The sequence below is a fragment of the Calidris pugnax genome, unplaced genomic scaffold (assembly GCF_001431845.1).
Source record: "Calidris pugnax isolate Ruff unplaced genomic scaffold, ASM143184v1 scaffold89, whole genome shotgun sequence".
Lineage (NCBI taxonomy): Eukaryota > Metazoa > Chordata > Aves > Charadriiformes > Scolopacidae > Calidris > Calidris pugnax.
The window spans coordinates 6,348,226-6,372,348 of record NW_015090865.1 but is presented as its reverse complement, the minus strand read 5'-3'; the positions used below and the strand labels follow the sequence as shown (position 1 = coordinate 6,372,348).

The window sequence follows — 24,123 nt, the reverse complement described above, 5'->3', positions numbered from 1 at the left end:
TGTTATACTTCAGCACAAACATTTACAGATGGCTTTAAAATTTTTAGAACTTTATAATCGGTAAAGACAAAAGCAAGTCCTACCTTCCACCTCTTTTTTGGATGTAAATTCTTAAAGAAATTCTAAGAATATTCTGCTTACCATTAACTTGTGAACCACTCTTGAGTAACAGTCCATTCTATAACAATTTTTGCATATAATTTATCAGATTGCATGATTTAAGTGTTACCAAGATGCCACTAAAGCCACAACACTTCTGGGAGGCCAGGAAATTGAGTCAACTGAAAAAAGTGAAAGATCAACATCAGCTAAAAATTAAAGGATTGGGAAAAGGATCGAAATTGCCCGATGTCTGCCTGAAGAACACCTCATATTAAAGACAGACCTCAACCACAGACCTTTGCTCTTCTCCAGGAGAGCTACACAAACACACCCACTATAACAATCCCTCCCCATCCACCTTCTTGGTCTCTACTAATTATTGGAAGAACATAATTACAGGCTCTTAATCTGCCATTTCACTTTGAGCCTGTATTTTTTACGACCCATAACTTCATGACTTTGTCTTCAGCTTCTATTTTCACGCAGTTCCCTTGGTGCCCAGCATTCTAAAGAACACCACACAATTTCTCATATTCATCACCTTCAAGAACACACAGACCTTTTCCCTACTACTCCATTGACATTTTGTCTTCTGAAGGGTGAAGAGTCCTCGCCAGTTGTTCTTCAGGCAGATGCAGTTCTGCAGCAAAGGCAGGCTTCGGCCTCATCCTAAATACTGCTTTATTTCTGTTCCTCATCAGCAGAACCCCAGTACTGAAATTAGCACATGAAGAAACTCAAATACTTATTTCCATATCACTGGACTTGGCAAAACAGTAAAATCCAGAAGCTTGAGGGTGTTTGTATTACAGGCAAAACCATATTTCAACCAGGATACAAGTTATGCTTCATATTCCTGATTAATTTTTACATGCACTTAAATTACGATGATAAAAATAGGAGAACAGAAAAGGGGAAACCCCACAAATCAATGGAGAATTTCAGAAGTGAAAAAACAGGGGAGAAGTGGACAAGGTGGAGATTGAGTCTTGTCAGATGAAGCTCTGCTGTAACGGGCTGGGGCAAAGGCTGCAATTTTATCACCAAAGAAAAGCTGAAGAGACCAGCCTTAAATAAGTAGTTTTAGTAACTTCAATTTTGGCAGAGAAATTTGACAAAGAAATTTGGCATCTAGAAATTTTGAAAGAATTCAATGTTCCTTCTAAAGATGGCACTCAGCATTTCCTCACAAATATGGAAAAAAACATAGACCAAAGACCTGGACAGAACTTTAGCAGGTCCAACAGCACTTATATTCTGCAATGAAACGTACTGATACCTCCTCAACCAGTCCTGTACCCAAGACATCATCTCCACTTCCATCATCCGTTCTGAAGTCCAGAAGACATTACAGCTATGGAAAACCAATCAAAATTCTCACAACTGGAATGCAGTAATTAAAACAATTATTCAATCCTGGAACAATTATGTTCCAAAACGTAAGTATCTAGAGATGGGTCTGTACAATTCACAAAGTACTCAAGGAAGTCTTACTCCTCAGTGACAGATTGACACGTGTGTCCGAAATTAGGGGGCAGGATGTACTTGCAAAACCTACATTAAAAATACTTTTATTTTAGAACATTTCTTTGCCAAGGCAGCAGAAAAAGAAACACATTTTGGAGCCAACACCCCTTAAAAGCACTGGAGGCTGCTTCTGCCTCCCACAGGAGCCCGAACTGCCTTCCCAGGATGGTGAGTAACAACAAGTACCCGTAGTCCTGCCTTGGATCCTCAGGGCGATCTCTCTCCTCTACCACATACATAAACATGGGATCAATAGGACATGAACTCACCGACTTGGCAGCACGCTCATTTTGGGGAGTTTTATCTCGTGTAAGCCCATTTCACACCCAGAGATCTGGAGCTTCCCCACGGGGCAAAGCAGAACCGCACGCTGCTCCTTGCACTGAGACTCGCCTGCTTTGGGATTCACCTGTTCACAAAAACAAAACTCCTCTTTAATTGCATGCATTTTCATCAAGGGACATTCATCTCAAGGTATTTTGAGCAGTTTTCAAAAGTAATTTTAAAAAAAGGCATGAAAACAGCATATTTCAAGTTCCCTCAACTATGGCTTTTGCATTCAGAACTCCAACTTCAAACGATCCATCCTAAGGAGTCAGCATCTAAATGGGAGTCTCAAAACCCATGTTCACTAGCAGAACAGTGACCTCAGCAAAAATCTCAAATAATAGCAGTTTCATGGTTGGTTTATCAGCTCACATCCGATGTGTTTTGACACTGATTTCAAAAGGATTATTGTGACAACAAAGTATATTCACTGGTTCGGAGCAGCAGCGTTATGCAAATAACTGCAAGAACACAAATAGAATATGTCTGCTGGAAAAATACATAAAAAAAGCAATCATTCCTTAGTAAAGGAAACATTTTTTATTCCCATTGTTACCAGTCTGGTTTTACAATTACTGATAGGACGTAGTTGGAAACAGATGCCAAGCATTTCTCAGTATTATATGAGACCAACAATAACATACTTGTCAAATTAATCTTGGCTTAGAAAAAAACTCCAAACAAACAGTCTGAATGTTTAGTGGATGTTTGAGTTATGTTTACAGCTTGGTTTGTACAATCATTGGGAGAGAAACAGGACAGGACACCACAAGTATGTCCACTGCAGCCACCCAGACACCGAGCCCCGGGTTCAGACCTCGTCCATCGGCGCTGTACGAGCAGGGTAAAAAAAGCCTTTGCTCCAAAGAGCAACTTTCAAGTGAAACTCGACAAAAATGTGAAGAAACAAATCCAAGAAACTGTAAGGCAGCACAAGTTCCCTCCATCAAGAACCACCCTGCTTGCATCAAGACACCAAGAAGGTTTCTTGGTGTTCAAAGCCGCTCAGACCATACAGCAAACTTACAGCTTGCCTTACACCTGAAAAATTCCCTTTTTACTACAATATTCAGAACCAACTGCCTCCACTCAGCCAATTGCACAAACTGACTTCTCCCAGTATTTCCCCACGTTTATAGTCTGTCCCCCAAAGTGCTCTGAAGCCCACCCCACCTATGTCCACCCGTGGCAAAGGGAGGATGCTGCCAGGCTGATGGAGCATCAGATGGAACACCAAAGTGATTAACGAGCTGGGAGAAGGATGGAAGAACACAACAACTGATTAGGAGTGCACCAGGGAACAGGAAAATCTACACATGATGACTTACAGCTAACATTTCTTCAAAAGAAGGGAATTTCTTTTGAAATTCCATTAAATTTCAGCATTAAGTTCTATGAAATAAAGTCACACCTGCAAGTAATATAATCAGTGTGAAGAAAGGAAGAAAAAAATAATCAAGTAGGCAGTTTTGCCCACCAAGGCGAAAGGAAACTTAAATACCTGAATTTTTGGGAAGCCCATATGCAGTTCCTCAGTTCCAGGCATGCAGCAACCAGCAGAAAGGTTGGAGAAGTTCTGTACAGTGTGCCAGGCAAAGAACTGCAGGTTCCTGGTGGTTTATTTAGTTTGACCACAATCCACATCAGCTTTTTGCCAAATAATCAAATGTTTGCTGACATTACAAAGAAACTCTCCCTTTCAACCAGCTTCTCCCCCCTTCCTTTTCCCTCCTCCAGGGAAGAAGGTGGGTGAGCTTTTTTCGGAGCAGCACCTCGCTGCAGAAGTCTTGGTAAAAAAAAGCGACGCCAAAGTTTACATATGTGGAAAACCAGTACACATTCTTCATTTTTATTTGTGTGACAGCCCTAAACGAGATGCACTGAACCTCGTACCGTGTACTCCATGAATATAACAGCTTAGCGCTAAGAGGACAGCTTTTTCATTATAACAAAACACAGGATGCAGTGAGTAACAGAAAACTATAAATAACCCTATGAGTTCCCCCCAAGTCGAACTAAGCTTTATAGATGAAAACCTTGAGCGTGTACAACCAGTGTTTTCAGTCTTGTTTATCATATGCATTGGACAGCAATATTTAGGAGGTTTATTTTTATAGAAGAACGAAGCTGTGTGATATACATCCACACACACGTGTGGCTGGGTTGGGTCCCAGAGGCAAAGGTGACCGTGCAACACGCACCATCCTCTGCCCAGTCACTAACGGGCCCTTTCCCCATTTGCCTCCAGACACTGAGATGAGCCAGAGAACACCAAGATAACCATATCCTCCTGCTATTTTAAAATAAAGTGAAATTTTATCCAAGATTTACATCGCAACAGTTTTCAACTGCAAATAAGCGGCCTTTAAACTCGGCCAGCTTGAAATGTCCAAATGCTGCGCCATCCTTTCCTGCAGACTGGTGGACACTGGGAACCTGCTCCCACCCACATCCTTCCAACACAGGCAAAATTTTTTTCACCACCACCTTCCCCACAGTGCCCTTGCTGAAGCTGTGAGAACCAGAAGTGAACGGCAGCTTAAAGCAAAAATTCCAATAAATCCATATAAACTACCTTCTGCCTTTTTTTTTCCCCTCCAGCTCAGGTAAATGAATCGTTTGAGGAATTTTGATCAGGGACTGCATGAGCTCCACCTTCACACTTCCTTCCCACTTCCCTCCAAAGCTGTCTCAAAATATCTCATAATTTTCAAGTTTATTAGATAAAAAAACAAAATAGGACTTTTAGAGATGAATCGTTTCTTGCCATGCTTTGGAATTTTGCTACAGAAACCAAACCACAGGCAGAGTGTGTGGAAGCCTGTATCTCACTAGACTGTTAAAGACTCCATAGAAAATGGGAAGACTGTTGTTAGCCAACGGAATTCAGTCCTTTTTGTCATTAATAACAGACGAGTATCAAAAGGTTTTCACACCAGATGATTTATCAGTGGGAATATTAGTATGATTTATGAGTTAATGTCCTGTACAGAGGAGCCTCATTTTCCAGGCGTGCTCCTGTGACTTCGCAGCAGCCCGTGCCTCGGTGGCACCGCACTCCTCCTCCTCCAAAGGTCCTCTAAATGACACATCAACCCCACTGGACAACATGTACACACCACTCAAATTGCTTTCTTAGGGTTGAGATGACACAGATGCAAAAACAGCAGCGAGTTTTATCTCCTAAACAAGGTGCCATGAACCCAAAAGCCAGCATTACCCTGATGACTCATAAGGATCATCACCTCTTGTGCTTCCCACTGTAATTCAGTTTAACAGCCTGGCTGCAGCCAAGATTTTCAGTCCTAAAACATACCTCCCATTTGATTAAATACAGATTTTAATTAAATTTAGATCAATGGTCTTTCACATCACAGTAAATAATTCAAAATTATTTTCTGTGTTCTACTGCTCCTAAACGCCCCCAAAAAATTCCGTTGTAGTTTGATCTGAGACACATTAATTATTTTCTGTGTTCTACTGCTCCTAAACCCCCCCAAAAAAATTCTGTTGTAGTTTGGTCTGACACCCTAGAATCCAATTCATATCCATAATGGGGGAAATGGACAAACAAAAAAAGTGCAGAGAAATGGATCAACAAGTTAAAAAAAATCCACAGCAAAGCATTTCCACGCTTCATGTTCTCCCAAGAGGTTTGTATTTTCCAGAAGCCAACTCGAGAGAGCAAACCTCACAGCATCTCCTGCGCTTCAGCACCCAGCCCCAAATCACTGGTACCGAATGGATGGGGAGGAATAACACAAAACACCTTTGTGAACATCACTTTCCAACTTTTTTTTGATCTCCTCAAAGATCTCACAGCCCATGTACAGTGTTAAACCCCTGAAAACCACAGATTCCCACTGGAAAAATACATCAGTACTGCCCATGGATGTGTCTGCATCCATCACACATGTTTAGGATACCAGAAATTGTCTTAAAAACAAGTTCTGTCCGAAGGCTGTGGTCAAAGAGACCAAAGATGTCACCTTTTCACACATTTTCCCTTTGGTGTCATTGAGCACACGAATCCTCCCCATCAGGAAGGAGCCAGAGCCCCATCGCTGATGGATCTCCCTCCACAGCTTTTCCTATTTCCTTCACTCTGCTTTAGCAACACCACAAACCTACTGTGCCATATCAAAATATTAACAATAATCCCCTCTGCCACCACCCACATCTGATTTAACAGGGTATTTCCATCAGGCTATAGTATGTTGCTGAATTTCCAATGGAAGCCCTCATGATTTTTTTTTTTTAATGAGAATCAAGGCAAAAATAATATATTCAACTGCTAAACCTAAACTAACGTGTCCTTGCACATACCACAATTTTATTTTTTTTAAACCAAGAGTGCCCATGTGCACTTATGAGACATCACAGTTACCTCCAAAAAACATGTCTCTTGATCCTTTCAGATTAACAGTTCCTTGCACATACCACAATTTTATTTTTTTTTAAACCAAGAGTGCCCAAGTGCACTTACCAATGAGACATCACAGTTACCTCCAAAAAACGGGTCTCTTGATCCTTTCAGATTAACAGCCAGGGTTAATTGCTGAGCTCCCTGATAATGTAAATACTATCAAAGGGATGAAATTGCATTACAATTCTTTCCCCTATTTCACTTGCCATTTCTCAAACCCAGAAAGGGTTGTATTACTACCATTTCTAGACTACCCACCACTGCACATTTGAAAATTCTCCACTAAATTCTTCTGCACCATGAAAGTTACTGTTTAAAAATAAAGAATCCACCTAGATGGTTTTCTCATGCAATCTTGCTCCAATGTTGGGCTGGGGCATAACCACATGCTGGCTTCAAAAACTGAAAATAAGTGTCTATTGTCTGACAGTATCCTGAAAAGCACTACACTTTCTAGTAGCACAAATCATAGGGATTCTCAGCTGTAAAAGCTGAATTTTGGGAAGCATTTATCCCATAAGATCATAGCAGTTTGAGAGTAGTATCACTTGGAGAGCACTGATGGCAGCCCAGCCCACTCAAGGTACAAGTACCAGCCAGTTCATTTACTTCCTATGCTTCATAAATATATCCTAAAAACTCATCACTTTGATATTCTGACATATTTGCACTAGGAAACTAGCACGAGCTATAATTCTCAAGCACCTGCCCTGTTTCTACGATGCTATATAATATCAGTGACTTGCCAAAAAGCAATACGAGGAATTTGTTGAGTTTGAGAGGATGATCAATAAATGCCAGGGAAGTTGCTTCTTCATCCTAATTACAGGAAAGAAATATCAGTCCTGAACTCTTTAAGTGTCCTTCTTTTGAGTGTCGCAGCCTTCTCAAACCTGCTTTTTATTGATTCAAGTCTTGAATTAAAATTCAATGAAAGCTTGAAACACTGGATTTAAATTTGAGGGAAATACTTCAGAGTTACCTGGCCTGGTTTGGCAATTTGCTGCTTCATTTCAGTCATCTTGCTACAGTTGTTCTTCCCAAACCAGTAAACTGATGCCCTTCTCATAACAAAATCCTTATCAAATCACATCAGCAGTATTTGTCAAATATATCAAAATATAGCAAAAACAATCAGGAACCATCAGAAGAATGAAGAAGTTAGAGGTGTCCACCTCCATCATTATCAACTCCATGGCTGCAAGGTCAGCAGAACAGACCAGAGTTGACTGTTTAGGAACACCCCATCTATCCTGAAGTTTCAAGGTCAGTGTATCACTCATCTAATACAGTAATTAGGGCAATTAACAGTTGCCATCGCAGTCACACCCTTAACAGGGGTTTTGGAAACAAGGGCTGAGTGTGGCCCCCTGTCCCACACAGCCTACTAGTATTATAGTTCTCTCACCATCTCCTTAATAGTTTAAAACTTCCTGTATTTGTTTTACTGGTTTCTGCATGTTTATTTAAAAGGAAACAATCCATTGTACATTAAGAATATGGGAAGATATTAATAGTAAAGGTAATGCATTTGTGCACATACACTTCAGCGCAGAGGGTCATTTTCCAACCTTCTGCACAGTCTTACGTGAAAAAGCCATTTCTTATACTCACTGTTTTAAAGCAGAGAAAAAATTAAGGATTGGGAAAAAACACAGGATGCATGCATGCCTCCAGGGATGGGGCAGCCACAGCTTCTCTGGGCAACCTGGGCCAGGCTCTCACCACCCTCACACCAAACAAGTTCTTCCCCACATCTCAGCTCCATCTCCCCTCTTGCAGGGTCAAACCCTTCCCCTTCAGCCTATGGCTCCCCTCCCTCATGCAGAGTCCCTCCCCAGCTTTCCTGGAGCCCCTTTAGGGACTGGAAGGGGCTCCAAGATCTCCCCAAAGCCTTCTCCAGGCTGAACCTCCCCAACTCTCTCAGCCCCCCTCCCAGCAGAGGGGCTCCAGCCCTCCCAGCATCTCCATGATCTCCTGGATTCCTTTGCAAAATCACTGTATTTCCACCCTCTGGCTGGCACACCGGACTCATGCCATTAGCATGCCATTTCTTAGTTTAAGACAATTAAAGCATTCAGTTCTCATTATGAAACACAGCAGCCTGGATCTTCTCCAGTACTCCACTAATACTGCCAATGCTTCTCCGAGTAAATCTAACCCTGGTTCAGCCAAACCTGTAACTTCAGAGGGTGTGAAAACAAAACCTACTCTCGTTTCTCTTCCAAACCCACCCCAGCCAAGAAGTGTCAGACAGACTGTAAGCAAATCCAGGTTAGATTGGGGTGATACAATAATTTCTTCAGCTTCCAGAGAACTGATCCCATAAAAACTGTGAAGGTACAGAATTAAATTGTATATTTTGAACCAACACAAATATACCCTGGTGCAGCAGCCGTTACAAATCTGTCCCCATCCTCCCTTACCAAAGGTCCATGTCACAGGAACTCCCGACAAAGCAGAGCGATACCTGCTCACGGAGGGAGAGCAACATTTGCTTTCCACTGCATTTTAGAAGTATTCGACAAGAGCAAACACATAATTCTTTATTAAACAATCAAAGACAACAAAAAGCAAGTTTCTGTTGTCCCATCGCATTATACTACTAATCCTCTTTGGATGGCAATCAAAAGCCCCTGAAATGCCAAGCCATAAGAGAGTATTTCCAGGCAGTGGTAGCCTCTGGCTCTTTGGCTTCCTCTTCAGTCTGTTGCTTTGGCAGACAGGAGCAATCCCAGTCTGTCAAATGGCAAATTCCCAGTGTACTTACCAGGGAGACCTCAGCCTTCTTTATTTCACTTAAAGGAGGGTATTTTAATTGTAATTAACCAGCGTTTCTCTCCTTTAGAAAAGGCAGGTAGGTTATCACTACTGCAGTCAAGAAGTGCATTTTCCTACTTCATCTATTGCCCACACACCGAGCTTTGATTTGAGGTATCAGTAACAGCAGATACTTCAACACAAGACCTCAGTGGACTGTTAATACAGGAATTCAGATACATTATTTCCTCCAACACCTCTCTAAAACCAAGTAAACACATTTTGTACCTTCCCTCAGCTCTAACTTATATAAAAGGTTGTCAAGCATTGGAAGAGGCTGCCCAGGGAAGTGGTGGAGTCAGCATCCCTGGAGGTATCTAGAAGACGTGTAGATCTGATGCTGAGGGACACGGGTTGGTGATGAACCTGGCAGTGTTGGGTTGATAGCTGGACTCGACCTTAAAGATCTTTTCCAAACTAAACTATGATTCCATAAGAAAATTCAATGCTATGCAAGTGCAGCAGCCACCGCTGCGGCTATATATATTGTAGAATATTTATGTCCTCATTTTGTATCATTAACTTGAAGTTAAGATAAGCATTTTCAAAAAAAGTCAAATGTTTACATGCAGCACACAAGTAAAATACCATTAAGAGAGTGTGGCATTAACAAGCTATACAAATCAGTGGTTGTGGAAGGTCAGCATCAAGGTTGCAGGACTGGGTCCTGTTGTCCCAGGGATGCACCTCGGTGGCCAGGAGAAAAAGGAAGTGAAAGAATCTGACAAGTTTAGAGACACCCACTTACTTTAGGATATCTCACTTGGAACGGTGTGCTGCCTGGGGATAAAGTAATTAATTGGAGCAGAATTGGACAAGAAATGAAGTGCCAACAACAGGAAAAAGATGACAGGACAGGGCTAGATATTTCTATAATAATCAAATTATACCCCCAACAGCAATGACAGAAATCATAGTTGTGTACATTCCTTGCTGTTAGGAAGGAAAACTGTAAATCCCACCAGCACTCGTTCCTGGAAGCCACACTGCTTGGTGTATCTACCAGGGGATGGGATGCCATCACCTTAGTGATGACCCAAAACCAGATAAGGGACCCCTTATTTTTAGGCTGGAAATCACGTGCCAGAAGATGCAGTTTGAAGCACTGAGCAATGCACTACGGTCTCTCTCTTATTATTACGTTCCTGGAAGCCACACTGCTTGGTGTATCTACCAGGGGATGGGATGCCATCACCTTAGTGATGACCCAAAACCAGATAAGGGACCCCTTATTTTTAGGCTGGAAATCACGTGCCAGAAGATGCAGTTCGAAGCACTGAGCAATGCACTACGGTCTCATACTTGTTCAGTAATAATAACACGTGATTACAGATAATAAAACACTAACTCTTCATTAAGAAATTTGTCACCAAACAATTAAAGACAAATACCACGCTCAAGAACAAAAAAATTAAGAATGTGGTCTCTAAGAATTAAAAGGTCCCCAAAATTAGCATCTAGTCATTCCTGGTTTCAGTTTTAACAAATGTCACACAAAGGAAAACAAGTCATCACTTCTAAAAATCAACTCAAGGTATTAGTTAACATTTTAAGACCTACTCCTTAGTTACCACTGAGGCGCTTGTGACCATTGAATTGCTTGCTGTAAAAGCGTGTATATACTTAATAACGAGAAGGTTATACTTTGAGGCACTGAGAAATATAAAATTTAACTGCCAAACCCACCACCTGATGTCTATACAGACATACAGCAAGGCTGACCTGCTCTACTGTCGCAGGGTTCAGCTGTGTATGCAAATATACAGCTACTCCTCTAATACAAGGAAAAGAGGTGCAAGTTTAATCACATGAGACTCATATCAGGTTCAGAGCAACCAAAAATGGGCTAAGAATGAAAAAAATATCTTGCAGCAGAATGACTTTAACATGAGGTCACATTTCAAATTTTTATCACCTAAATCCACCAAATTCTTGATCTGCTCCTTCCTGCATTCTCTGCAGAGCCGAAGTCAGGACCAGCTAAATAAAAGATAATGCAACTAGGCATAACACAATAAAAGATATTACCTTCACAATGCATTATTGCTGCCAATTATAAGAATCACTTCAACTTAATTTCAAAGGCACAATCACCCTCAACTGTAACAGTCTCTTTTTTAAATTTCAAACAGTATTACATTAAGGCAATAACTCACCTTCCAGCTATAATATCAGTCTCCCTTATTGCAAAAATACATTTCATAAATACTTCTCATCGACAAGTCAAGCTAATTCAGGTTAATTTTATTGTATTTTGGTGCTATCTCACATTTGTGTGCAATTACCTTTATCATTTTATTGCCGTGCCAGAAAGTAATCAGAACAATTATTTGAAAAAGGAGGTGTATAAATTCTAAATCACACTTGCTGGCATTTTTGATAAAATAGCAGCTTTATCTCAGAAAGTGGCAGGGACATCGGATAAATCATGCATCAGTCAAGTGTAGCTGACCCCCAAGTGCATTGCACAATATCAGGAGTGCTTCAAAAGAAACTTTCCTATATAATCCATCATTCTTTATAATACCAAAATAGCTCTACCTGAAGAGTAGGAGCTAGAGAATAATAACAAAATAAATCTAAGCAATATGAACAAACCCATTAATAGTGCTCCTTTTTAAGCTGAAGAAGAGTCAGGAAGCTGAATTGTCTTCGAGGAAAGAACGTCATTGAAATGTTTAAAATGAGTAGAGCAGCTTTAAACAAATGAAGCGGCAAACTGTGTATTAAGAATTCACTAAAAATACAGATACATCTACAGGAAAATAAATACACACAAAAGACAGGTGTCAAAAAGACTAGTACAAAAATACAAGATCATATCTGAATTTTTCTTTCGCTACCACGGTTCGGTACAGGACAAGAATTTCACTGTATTAACAGAGAACAAAGCAGTAGAGTTAGTACAAAAGTCTGTTTACTAAGTTTAAATTTAATAAGTACGAGAAATCCAGAAAGGAATGGAATTACCTTTAGAATTCAATTTTTCATGAAATATAAAGATTGCCATGTTGTCCTGAGAACAGCAGAGACCCCAAAGCCCCCTCACCACAGCCCTGTTCCTGATGTACCCTCAGCCTCTTCCAACAGACCCAACACACACCCTGCAGAATCAGGGATCAAGCAGGAGACAAATAACAACAATTGTGGAAAAAAATGCCCATGTCGAGCTGCTTTCAGCACCCATTTTTCAGCAACCTGCTTAAAACCAGCAGGTTACAGCAGTTTCCCAGCTATTCACACCTGGCTCTGAATGAGAGGGAAGAGGTGACTCTCCCTCCCGTGCCCAATTTTGAAAACAATCAAATATTTCTCTGCAGATATTCCAGGTAACTGCTAAAATATATTTGCAACTGGAAGACACATAACTAAACAGATTAATTTTTTAACAAAAAAAAAAGTGAAGCAAGAATTTATTTTCCTGAATGTCTCCCTCTACCATTTAATCTAAAAAAAAAAATATTATTTTGTGGAAAAGAGAAAGCAAATATTCTACAGAGGGGTGGACACTGAATATGCCAGAATACGACTTTTCCAAACCACATTACATTAAGCAGATTAAAACCACAAGAGATGCCACTATTAAGACATTTTTAACTATGATATAAGTTGCCAGCAGGAATAGTTAGAGATGCAACTTTGATTGTGCTATAAATATTTTCTCCCTCTACCATTTAATCTAAAAAAAAAAAAAATACTGTTTTGTGGAAAAGAGAAAGCAAATATTCTACAGAGGGGTGGACACTGAATATGCCAGAATACGACTTTTCCAAACCACATTACATTAAGCAGATTAAAACCACAAGAGATGCCACTATTAAGACATTTTTAACTGTGATATAAGTTGCCAGCAGGAATAGTTAGAGATGCAACTTTGATTGTGCTATAAATATTTTCCTAGTGGAGTATTACTCATGTTACAAAAGCAGTTATTCCACAGAATAAAATGCATTCGTACCTTCAAAGTTCATTTTAATTATTTGAAGAATATGGTTATTGATTAAAGCAGTTATTCCACAGAATAAAATGCATTCATACCTTCAAAGTCCATTTTAATTATTTGAAGAATATGGTTATCGATTAAAATATGTTAGTGCCTTTCTTTCAGTAAGGTAAATTATGCTGAATTTCTTGATAAACAGATTCTGTTAGTGCCTTTCTTTCAGTAAGGTAAATTGTGCTGAATTTCTTGATAAACAGATTTTTTTTATTTTACTATAAATACATGTATTTCATTGAAGCACGAAGCCTCAAAATTAAGCCTGTTTTGTTTTCAGTAAGTGAGGTATTTACTAGGAAATGGAAGCAGCTAACTTGTAACTGAAAATACAGCCTTGTCCTGTTAGTTTATGCTCTGCGGAAGATGGATACGTGATGGGGAAAGGTCCACTGATGCCTGTTCCCAACCATGACAGAGCTGCAGAGATTTACAATCCAGCATCAATCTTGTCAACTGGGTTCTTAATACTGACTGCTGGACACTGGGGAGAAAAAAAAACTATGTTACGTGAACTCTTTTGTAATGCTGGACTTTCAACATACACCTAAAGGCAAGGGTATTTCACTAAAAACTTACTTTTGGAACAAGCCTTGATGCCATGGTGGCTGAAAGGTCTCCACCTGTAAGGAAAAAAAAAAAATCTCATTTAGATTGAGATTTAATTTGAATTCCACAGGAAGAATTGTATGTCTGTAGCATCATTTCTCTTTTAACCAACTCTGTATCAGTTTTTTAAATGAGCTCCAAGTTTCAGTATATATAATTTCAAAAGGGAGTCTGATATTTTAATTATTTTTTTTTTTTACAAGCAACCAGGTCATCTGCTGTTTGTTATGAGTCAAACAAAAGATGAACAGATAGCACATTGAAGAATTCCTCCATAACAAGCACAACTTGAGTATTTTGTCTAAGAATGCCTTAAAAGATATAGTATTAATTTAAGAAATATTTGTATAGGCAGTAATGAACTTCTGAGTTAATTAGTAAGATAAATAGCATTTTGCACCTAAGAAATGTTAACTTCAATTGTTATAATTCTAGTCTTAAACAGCATTGTTATTTATATATCATTACCAAAAAATACAAAAGGTTCCTCTTTGTTCTCCCTGTTGAAATAAAGGACAATTGCTATTTCTGTGGCATTTACTTAGTTCCCCCTCCTGCCCATTTTTCTTTTCAGTGCTATGTAGCTGAGATCACTACATCTTTGTGATGACATGCTATAAACATTACATCTTTGAAAATTGGGGAGACTATTGGCCAAAGCTCAGCCCCCGAGTCCCAACTCAGAGCCAACCTCAACAGGAACATCCCCCTGAACTCGGGGAACTCGCTGCTCCACGGGAGAGGATAACTCTCTGCTTAAGAAATTATAAACCTCTTAAAAGAAATTGCATGAACAAACATCTGAGGCTTCTCGAGTCCCCTCAAACACATCAAGCCTTGGGGTCCAAGGCAGTGGCAGAACTTCCAGCCCCTTCCAAACCACTTATGAGAAAACAGTAATATTTAATTTTAATATTACATCTCTATTTTAAAACTTTAAAATTCAGATCCTGAATACTTATTATTTTAAATACACTAACAATCTACCATCAAGGCAGGCACTGCAAAATCACTCGCTCCATTTTCAGATGTGAATAAGTCAGGCAGATGAGCAATCTAATAATATTACTTAAAATATCTGTGTCAGAGCTAAAAATAAAATAGCAATTTATTTCTGTTGTCAGTTCAGAGCTTCGACTTTCAAGGTGCGCAGCAACACTCAGCTTTTTCTGAAGGGTAAAGCGAGAACATTTGCCTCAAGAAGCAGATTTATCCAGAAGCCCATTTTAAACCTGGGCCAAAGGTGAGAGAGAAGAGCAGTGAGTGCCCTGAATTAAGCCAACGTCACACACAGACACCCAGGAGCCCGTCTGTCCCCTTTGCTACACCTCCCCAGGAGGCCAAGGAGCAGAGGAGGTGCCCAGATGGCTGAGGACAATGTGGGGAGATGGTCGGGGACAGCCGTGAAGGAGCTCAGAGCCCAGCAGACACCTCTGGGACAAAACCAGTCAGGAAACATCCCTTTTCCGAACAAATTTTTTAGTTTGTATTTACTCACACCACAGTCTCTCTCCCTGTTAGTGAAAGACTGTGCCAAATGCCAAAATCAAGTTAAATTTCAAGTTGTTGTTTTAAATAGCATCTAATTTGTGGTGACGACAGCGGTGTAATTACCAGCCATGATCCACCCAGTGCATCCGTGTTGATCTAAAAATCTCTGCTGCACCCCCACAAGGATGCTCACATTCCCAGCAGACACCTCTGGGACAAAACCAGTCAGGAAACATCCCTTTTCCAAACAAATTTTTTAGTTTCTATTTACTCACACCACAGTCTCTCTCCCTGTTCGTGAAAGACTGTGCCAAATGCCAAAATCAAGTTAAATTTCAAGTTGTTGTTTTAAATAGCATCTAATTTGTGGTGACAACAGCGGTGTAATTGCTAGCCATGATCCACCCAGTGTTGATCTAAAAATCTCTGCAGCACCCAACAAAGATGCTCACATACTTTTAAGTGCAATCCCCACAGAGCTCAGGAGTAAATCCAGATCAGCCACCAAAAATGTCTTCAACAGTCTTGGGCAATTCCCCTTGACTCCTCCTCAATGGAATAGTCCTCAAAAAGCATGGGTGAAGCACACCCATTGATGTGCAACTCATGTCATTGGTGAAAACAAACTAGTTCTACTGCTAAGGCTGATTTTGAAGGTAAGAACCCAAAACCTGTTCTGAACAGCAGAGGAATTGCCACTGAGCAAATTCAATCCCGATACCTTGTTCTGGATCAAATTCCAGAAACCTTCAACAGTCTTGGGCAATTCCCCTTGACTCCTCCTCAATGGAATAGTCCTCAAAAAGCATGGGTGAAGCACACCCATTGATGTGCAACTCATGTCATTGGTGAAAACAAACTAGTTCTACTGCTAAGGCTGATTTTGAAGGTAAGAACCCAAAACCTGTTCTGAACAGCAGAGGAATTGCCACTGAGCAAATTCAATCCCGATACCTTGTTCTGGATCAAATTCCAGAAACCAAGACACCAGAATCACTGGACCCATCTTAGACTGAAACCTTACTGTCAACAACCCCTTCACCCAAATGGACAATTCCTTCCTGCATTTCTAAAGTAGGAAAATCTGAAGGAATCCATTAAGCAGAAGTAAGAAAAAAATGTAAATAAACAAACAGTAATTTGTCTTCATCTTCACGAGCTCAGAGCTGCCTCAGACCAGTGAAGCCCATCTCCCATTGAGCTCCTGCCTCAGCTCCTCTTGGCCTTTCAATCACGATGTGCTCAAGTTCTCCAGAACTTCTGTTCCCACACAAGAGCTGTGCTGAGGCTGAAGCCATACTGAGGAGCAGCCAAGGACTGGGATGCTCCTGAGATACCTGGAAGATCCAGAAATGCCCTCTGGTGCTGACGAGGAGCTCCATGCTCCTGAGATACCTGGAAGATCCAGAAACACCCTCAGGTGTTGATGAGGAGCTCCAGCTCAGGAGAAGGGAGACGGTGCAGGAACCTAATACATCACAGACCCACCTTGTAAGCATTCCAAAACTTTGAATATGTCAAGAGACCAGAAATCTAATGAAAAGTTAGAGGTTACATCAAAAATCAGATCCTTAAAAGCTGTGAAAAATCTCAGCAATATTGTGTTGATGGTCTAGAACAAGAGTCTACCAGAAATCTAATGAAAAGTTAGAGGTTACATCAAAAATCAGATCCTTAAAAGCTGTGGAAAATCTCAGCAATAGTGTCGATGGTCTAGAACAAGAGTCCTTGGGTTTTAAGATCCCTTCCTGTTTACTTTCACAGCACTGCAGCCTGAAAAGCACATGTGATGGCAGCTCTACAGTAAGAACTCTTAGATTCATAAAAGTACTTTTCGCAGTTCATCAACTTTTAAACACTAAAGGAAGATTCTCCTTGAAAGACAAGTCCTCAGGATCCGCAGAACGTAATACTCTCTGGTTTCAGTGCTGAAATTTAAAAACAGCTATTATATCAACTCAGTATATGAATAAAATTCCATATGAAAACATTTAAAGTACATTAGATTTTTGGTCAAGATGAAAGACTGAAAAAAACTCAAGCAATCTATTCTAATTGGGTTCCCATGGTAACTGTACAATTGGGTTTTTCAGTATAACATCCCAAAGGCCCAATGCACACTTGTAAAATATACTTCAAACAGCCTGAATTGTTTTTACATTACAGCACTCCCAGGAAGATCAATTACTATACATCCCCACCCTAACTATTAGTGGCAGGAGATGTTAACACTATTGGCCGTATTAACATAAGTCATGTAAAAACCACCACGGATCGCCATCGTTATATAAAACTAATTACACATTTCAGATTCATCAAACACGTTCCGAGTAATAACCCAATACTAGTCTTGTCACAAGATCATGTTTACTGAATGGTAGAAATCAACCCCAAATATATGCCGAACCAGTTTGCTTCTCCTATTGATTTCAAGGATAAACAGAATCAATCATTAATAATTACATTATAAGACGACCCATAGGGTTAATCATATTCTTAGAAACTCTGACTATGGAATCAAATAGAGCTGCACAAAAAGGCAACTGAAAAGCATTCAAATCCAGGCTATATATATTACCAATAACACAAAACAAGGTGTACTAACTCAAGGCATTGGTGAAAACAAATCAGAACTATTGTTCTGTTTAAAAAAAACACAAGCATTTATTACAAATTTCTCTCAGATTAAGGACTTGGCCTTGTTGGGCCTCAATTTTCTTTCTGAAAGCAAAACACTGCCTCAGCCTCAAGCTAAAAGGGGCTGATGATCCAGGCCCAGTAAGGAGGACCAAACTTTTAGTTGGTTCAAAAGCAACTAAAGCAGTTAAACTTCTAGGGGGAAAAAATAAAAGAAAGAAAAACTGTGGCCAGTTTGAATAAAATCAGTCCCACTTCTCAACCAACCAACCCGAAACCCTAGTATTCCATGGGCTGAAGTCAGCAAAGGACCAGAGGAGACCATGGAAGGGATTTCCCTTTTCTCCCCACCCTTCCCATGACGTCACATCCCATCAGATGGGACTTCAGTGGAGCAAGACAAAGGGAAAATGAAGTTGTGAGTTGTTTCTCCAGGACCCTGCTGCCAACCTAAAAACAAATCCTCAGAGCCAGCCCAAAGCCAAGTGTGCCCATTTCATGTGTCTTTTTAGATGCTGTACACTCCATCTTGTGAGTTTTATACATGAAACAGAAAAATTAATCTTTTAACAGTGCCTTAAGTATACTTTAGGTGTTTATTAAAAAGTTTAATTAACAGGCCTTCTGCATACTTGAATGTACAAACAACCAAAGATCATGTTATTGTTTGCATTGTACCGACTGATGTAAAGCAGTCAGATAATCTAAATATTAGTGAATGATGCTTATGCAGCAACATTTACAAGACAGCACTAACACTTGCTAACGCAGAGCTCCTGGAGGGAGCTAAAGCTGCTTTTGGAACATGTAGATGGCATATCCCATCTTCAACAGCACGTAGCTACTGAGCACTAGAAAAAGAAAGACCAGGCCTTTAATGATTTTTACTAGTATTCTTTGTATCAATGAGCTCTCCTCTTCCTCCTTAAGATTAAAGGTGACTTGTTCAGATATAAGTGTTTTAAATCACCTTCAGAACCTCCACTCTGTTGGGGAGAATTTCAGCTGCGTGTCCAAGTTTCACAAGTGTCTTGAAGATACCTGAAATGATTTATACCATTTAATTTGGGACAATATAAATCAAAATAGATCGCATAATCCTGACAGATAGCAGGACAGGGTGCTTTTGCTCTGCTGATATAAAACAGTAAATAAGGAAACAACTTGAAAAAGGATTAGCAAAAAGCATCAAAACAGCAACATATTTCCAAATAACTCACAATTACTCAATTTCCCTGAAACTCCAAAGCCACATAAAGCTTTATTCACAAATACATTTGACTTCGTAAACAGTGGCATCACCATGCAAGTAGATCATCAGTTTTAAAAATCCATTTTGTATTTCTAGAAAATATTTCAGTACAGGCCTAGCTTTATAATTTCGTTGTTCCTCCAGCTGGACATTTAACATAATGCTGGCCCGAAGTCACCAGCACTGAGTGATAACATCAGCCTTACAGGAGATGAAATTTAACACAGGATTTTTTTTTTTCTTGCATCAGGAAGGTTTTCCTCATTATCCCTTCAGATCAATTAGCACAATCAAAGCCCTTGCCAGCAGAGGTTTGTAGAATGGCAACCTTCACCACTATCAATGGGGTAAGAAACTCAAGAATTACAAGTCTGCAGGAAGGACACCAACACAGACCTTTCAGTTTTTAATTATGGCATTAATGAAGAATTTAAATTTTGCAAAACCAGCCAAGAGACACGCTGAAACCTGTCACTACCTACAACATTTCAAGCCTTCTGAAATTAGAACTTTGTCCTGCATTGTCCCATTAGTTCCATTCTCTTCACCAATCCAGATATCTTATGAACACTGGGTAAACTAGAGAATTGCACAATCCGTCAATAAAGTAAGCGTATTTTGAACTACTGTCCATATGACTCAATTTGTCAGTAAAAACTGCCACCAGCGCTGCACTTGCAGAAAAATGTCCATAAATGCATTATTGCGACTGGCAGATCGATGTCCATAATAAAAACAAATAGATTTAACAAGCGCTGGCTTTTACGAGCTCTGCCATTGGTGGGACGTGCATTCAGCTTCTCCTGACAACTTCTGGGAAGGGGCGATGTGGACCCGGCTGGGCACTTGCCGACTTCACTCGCCTTACAAACAGGAAATTATTCCAACACAGGAAATCTTTAAAAGCGTCAGACTGAATACTAACGCCTTCAGGATGTATTTAGAAGTTTCACACATTCAGAATTTAACATATTGTTCTGTGAAATACAAAATGAGAGAAGTTAACAACTACCACAAGCAGTGAGGCTTTTTTTTTTTTTTGCGCCTCACTGGCTTTGCAGAAAATAAGTTTAATTTAGGTCAGCCACATCCCAGGCAGAGTAACTCTCTAGTCTTGGGGCTGATGTTAAACACCTCAATAAATCAGGACCTACAATTTGTTCCCACAAAGCTCTTACAGCAGCAACACCACAACGACCATCATTGCTGAAACCACCTTTCAGTCACCATGAGTTGGGATGCTGCCCTTGGTATCGAGGTGGAGGACAGAGCTCATGGGGGAATTATGGTTTAGAGCAGGAGTGGGTACAGCAGCCAGCACACCGAGGCTTCATTCATAACCATCAGTTGTTCTCACTCCTCCAAAACCCTAATTGCATGGGAAAAGAACACGACAAGAACAGTCAACCATGTCTTGGACACGTTCTCCGTTGGCTTTCTGCAGCGCTGTTTCTTCTAACAGCTTCCCCTGTCACCAAAGTCAGTTTAAGCAGAATTTCTCTAGTGCAGCCTTTCCATCTTATCCACTCTTCCCATAACAAACTTAATACTTTTTCTGTACAAGTCCTTAAATTAGCCATTCAAGGAAACCTCGATAACCTTCCCAAAGGGCATGAGCTTCTCCTTCAGGCTACTATCCTTTTAGTAATGCCATTAACTGATTCTCTACATACGTTAAGCATTAAACAGTGGTGACAAGTTAATTACAGAGTTATCAAGAGATAAAGTAGTCACGGTAACACAAGTTGCAATATAACTACAACAGTTTCCTATAGAGCTTCTGTTCAGTTGCTGGTGTAATTGGTGTAATTAACTTGTCATGGATCAGAATGCAGATAGGAATTGCTAAAGCCACCTTGCAAGCTCACATGGCTACATTTTTTTTTTTTTCCCCTCTGAAGCTTGAGGCTTTTGGTAGAATTGTCCAGATTTGGCACATTTCTGTCTGAAAACAAAGCAAACAAAACTTTTTACTTGGAAAAATTATGTCACAGACTGCCACAACAAAATAAGCAACTTTGCAAGTTTCACATAAACTGCATGTTTTTAGACAGAAGTACCCAGCATTACATGGGTGGATTTGTTGCCCCAGAGGCAGTAAGTTTCACAACCATCCTAGCACTCAAAGCTGCGTTAAAGGACTTAAAAGATGAATCAAGCCAGAGAGGGGAGGTGGACCTGTTCAAGAGGGCAAAAAGCCGCAACCCAAAATTAAGACCTGAAGAAATAACACAGGTATAAAGCAAGATATTCTGTGGTATCTATGATTCTTAGTTCTAAGGCAGCAAGCACACTAGCCTAAAAACCAGAGCCAGGTTGTCCCACCTTTGCTAACCCTTCAGGTCTTGACACAAGAGGCAGACGTAAAGGCATAACGGCTCCACTCGCTTCTTCCTGCAGAGACCATACAGAAACCTTTGCAAAGAAGGGGTGCCCGTGCATGGGGGACAGAACAGAGCAGTTGGAGGAGACTTTGGGCTCACCAGACCTTCTGTGGTCTCCACAGGGCAGGGACACATCATCATGTGCCAGGAGATCCCCCATCATGGCTCCACTTAAGCCGCATTTCCATGCGAGCAAGGGGAGACCAAAGGCCACAGAGGCAGGTCAGGGAGGGAGAGCTCCTACAGCATCAGTTTTAGTCCCCTGTGCATCAGGGAGACAGGCAGGGCTTGGAGGCCAAAACCTCCATCAGGTTCACAAGGGAACCCTGTCATCCAAACAGACCCTCCCCCAGAAGATGACCCCTCGTCTTCTGTGCAGGGGGAGCACAAGCCTGGACCCAAGAGTTATGCTGTGACAGCCATTTCTAAACTCACTGTGATGCCCCAGTTCATAATGGAAGGCTTTCCCATGTAAAACCCTGCAGACACTGCAGTGTTACCATTTAATAAGAGCTCCATTTCACAGAAATAAGATACAACTCAGTAACAGGTTTATTTGGGAGGTGGGGGTAAAAAAAAAAATAAACCATTCTTTACATTCACTGGTTTTTAAAAGCTGTATGCAGTAACAATATTACACTTATTTTACAAAGAATTGAGAGCTGAGCTTTTACATCAACAGCAAAAGGACTTTTCAATGTTAATATCAATTTGACATGCATGATTTTAGGGCAGTTTCATACCAACCCAATCTGACCACAGGCTGCTGGCGAGGACAGGGTGCTCCCACCCATTTGCCCCTTGCTGCTCCATTGGCAGCCCAGTAGAAACCAAAGTACTTTTAGGAATGCCTGGGCTGAGAGTGGCCTCCAGAATCCTTCCCCTGGGCAAGGGAAGGGCTCTGCAGAGCTGGCTGGGGCAGGAGCAGCTTAACACCAGTTTGGGTTAAGCTTTACAACCAGTACTGCCCTGCAGGAACGGCTACCAACACATGGGCCTACTGCCTGCCCTGGCACCAAAGGCCCTGGCACCAAAATAGGGATATTTCCTCTCCTAAGGCCTGTGGCTACCAGTGAATATGGACACTGGGCTGCAAACAGGCCACTATCACTCAGTTGGCTGTAAGAATAATCACAGAATGGTTTGGGTGGGAAGGGACCTTAAAGCCCCCCCAGTGCCACCCCCTGCCCTGGGCAGGGACACCTCTCACCAGCCCAGGTTGCTCCAAGCCTCCTCGAACCTGCCCTTGGACCCCTCCAGGGATGGGGCAGCCACAGCTTCTCGGGGCAACCTGGGCCAGGCTCTCACCACCCTCACACCAAATAATTTCCTCCCCACATCTCATCTAAATCATCCCTTTTTCAGTTTAAAGCCACCCCCCTCGTCCCATGGCTCCCCTCCCTGCAACAAGTTCTTCCCCACATCTCATCTAAATCATCCTTTTTTCAGTTTAAAACCACCCCTTTCCTCCTATGGCTCCCCTCCCTGATCCAGAGTCCCTCCCCATCTCTCCTGGAGGGACTGGAAGGGGCTCTAAGGTCTCCCCGGAAACTTCTTTCTCTTCTCTGGGCTGAAGTATTAAAGCCCCAGGGCAGAGATAAGTGTGAAGGGGCTGTGACCGCTCACCGCTGCCCCCGGGGACTCGGGAGGCCACGGCCCTGGCCCCCGCAGCTCCCGCCGGCCCGGCCTGCCCCGCGGCCCGCAGCCATCTTGCCCCCCGCTCCCGCCCCCCGCCATACGGCGGCCGCGCTGCCCGGGCCAGGCCGGGGGAGGCCGCCCCGAGCCCGCCCCGCCAGGCCCCGGAGCCCCGCGGGATCCCCGGCCCTCCCGCACACCTGCCCGCCAGGAGAAAGAGGGAGAACGGCGGGGGAAAGGCCACCACCGCCGCCGCTGCGTTTCCCGCCGCCCACAGCGAACTCGGCGCCACCGAGAGGGGGCCGGGCCTGTGGCGCCGCCGGGGCGGAGCCGCCCTGCCCGCCCCCGGAGCCCGGAAAACGGCGCCGACCCCAGCTCCAGCCCCGGGCGGCGGTGCGGCCTATCGGGCCCGGGCCTCGCCAAGAGCCCCTTACCTGACTCTGCTCCGGGCGCGGCCCTAGGGGGGTCCCTTTCCCCCTCGCCCTGCTTATATGGCCGGGGAGAGGAGGTGCGGGTCGTCCCGGTGATGCGGCCCACCTGAAAGCCAGGGTGGCAGCTGCAGGTCACACAGGTGGTCAGAAATGAGGATTTCTGGCAAATTCCGTCCCAAAAAGGGCGGTGAGGCAGGAGGAGAGGGAGGACACACAGCGTTGAGCCCTTGGGGCCATCGGGCATCTCAGCTCTGCCCTGAGGGGCTGAAATGTGGGTGGCTGCTGAGCAGAATTCACCCCGACTGGAAGCAAAATGCAGCCCTTATCACCTAAATGTATTTTTTAAAAACATGCCTAGGCTTGTCCTTTGTTCTGCTCGCACCGTGGGGCAGGATGATGAAGGGCAGTATTCAGAAACCGGCCCTTTTCACTCATTTTTGAGGGGGTGAGGGTGGGGACAGTGAATTGTCCCCAAGTTTGCAGAG

At 42.1% G+C, this 24,123-nt stretch overlaps 1 protein-coding gene across 3 annotated transcripts in view; it reads right to left on the bottom strand.

The window, feature by feature from the left end:
- Window positions 1-23,908, bottom strand: part of MGMT (O-6-methylguanine-DNA methyltransferase) — a 144,893-nt gene extending 120,985 nt beyond the window's left edge. Inside the window, exons 1-4 of one of the 3 annotated variants that reach the window (XM_014945234.1) lie at window positions 23,408-23,446; window positions 18,907-18,977; window positions 13,779-13,822; window positions 1,899-2,038 (exon numbers count right to left, since the gene is read on the bottom strand). In XM_014945234.1, coding sequence (XP_014800720.1) covers window positions 1,899-2,038; window positions 13,779-13,802 — 164 coding nt within the window. In that variant the 5' untranslated portion in view covers window positions 13,803-13,822; window positions 18,907-18,977; window positions 23,408-23,446. Of the gene's footprint in view, window positions 1-1,898; window positions 2,039-3,457; window positions 3,851-13,778; window positions 13,823-18,906; window positions 18,978-23,407; window positions 23,447-23,641 lie in introns of those variants that run through there. The other 2 variants (XM_014945232.1, XM_014945233.1) reach the window with 2 other exon arrangements.
- Window positions 23,909-24,123: the final 215 nt, after the last annotated feature.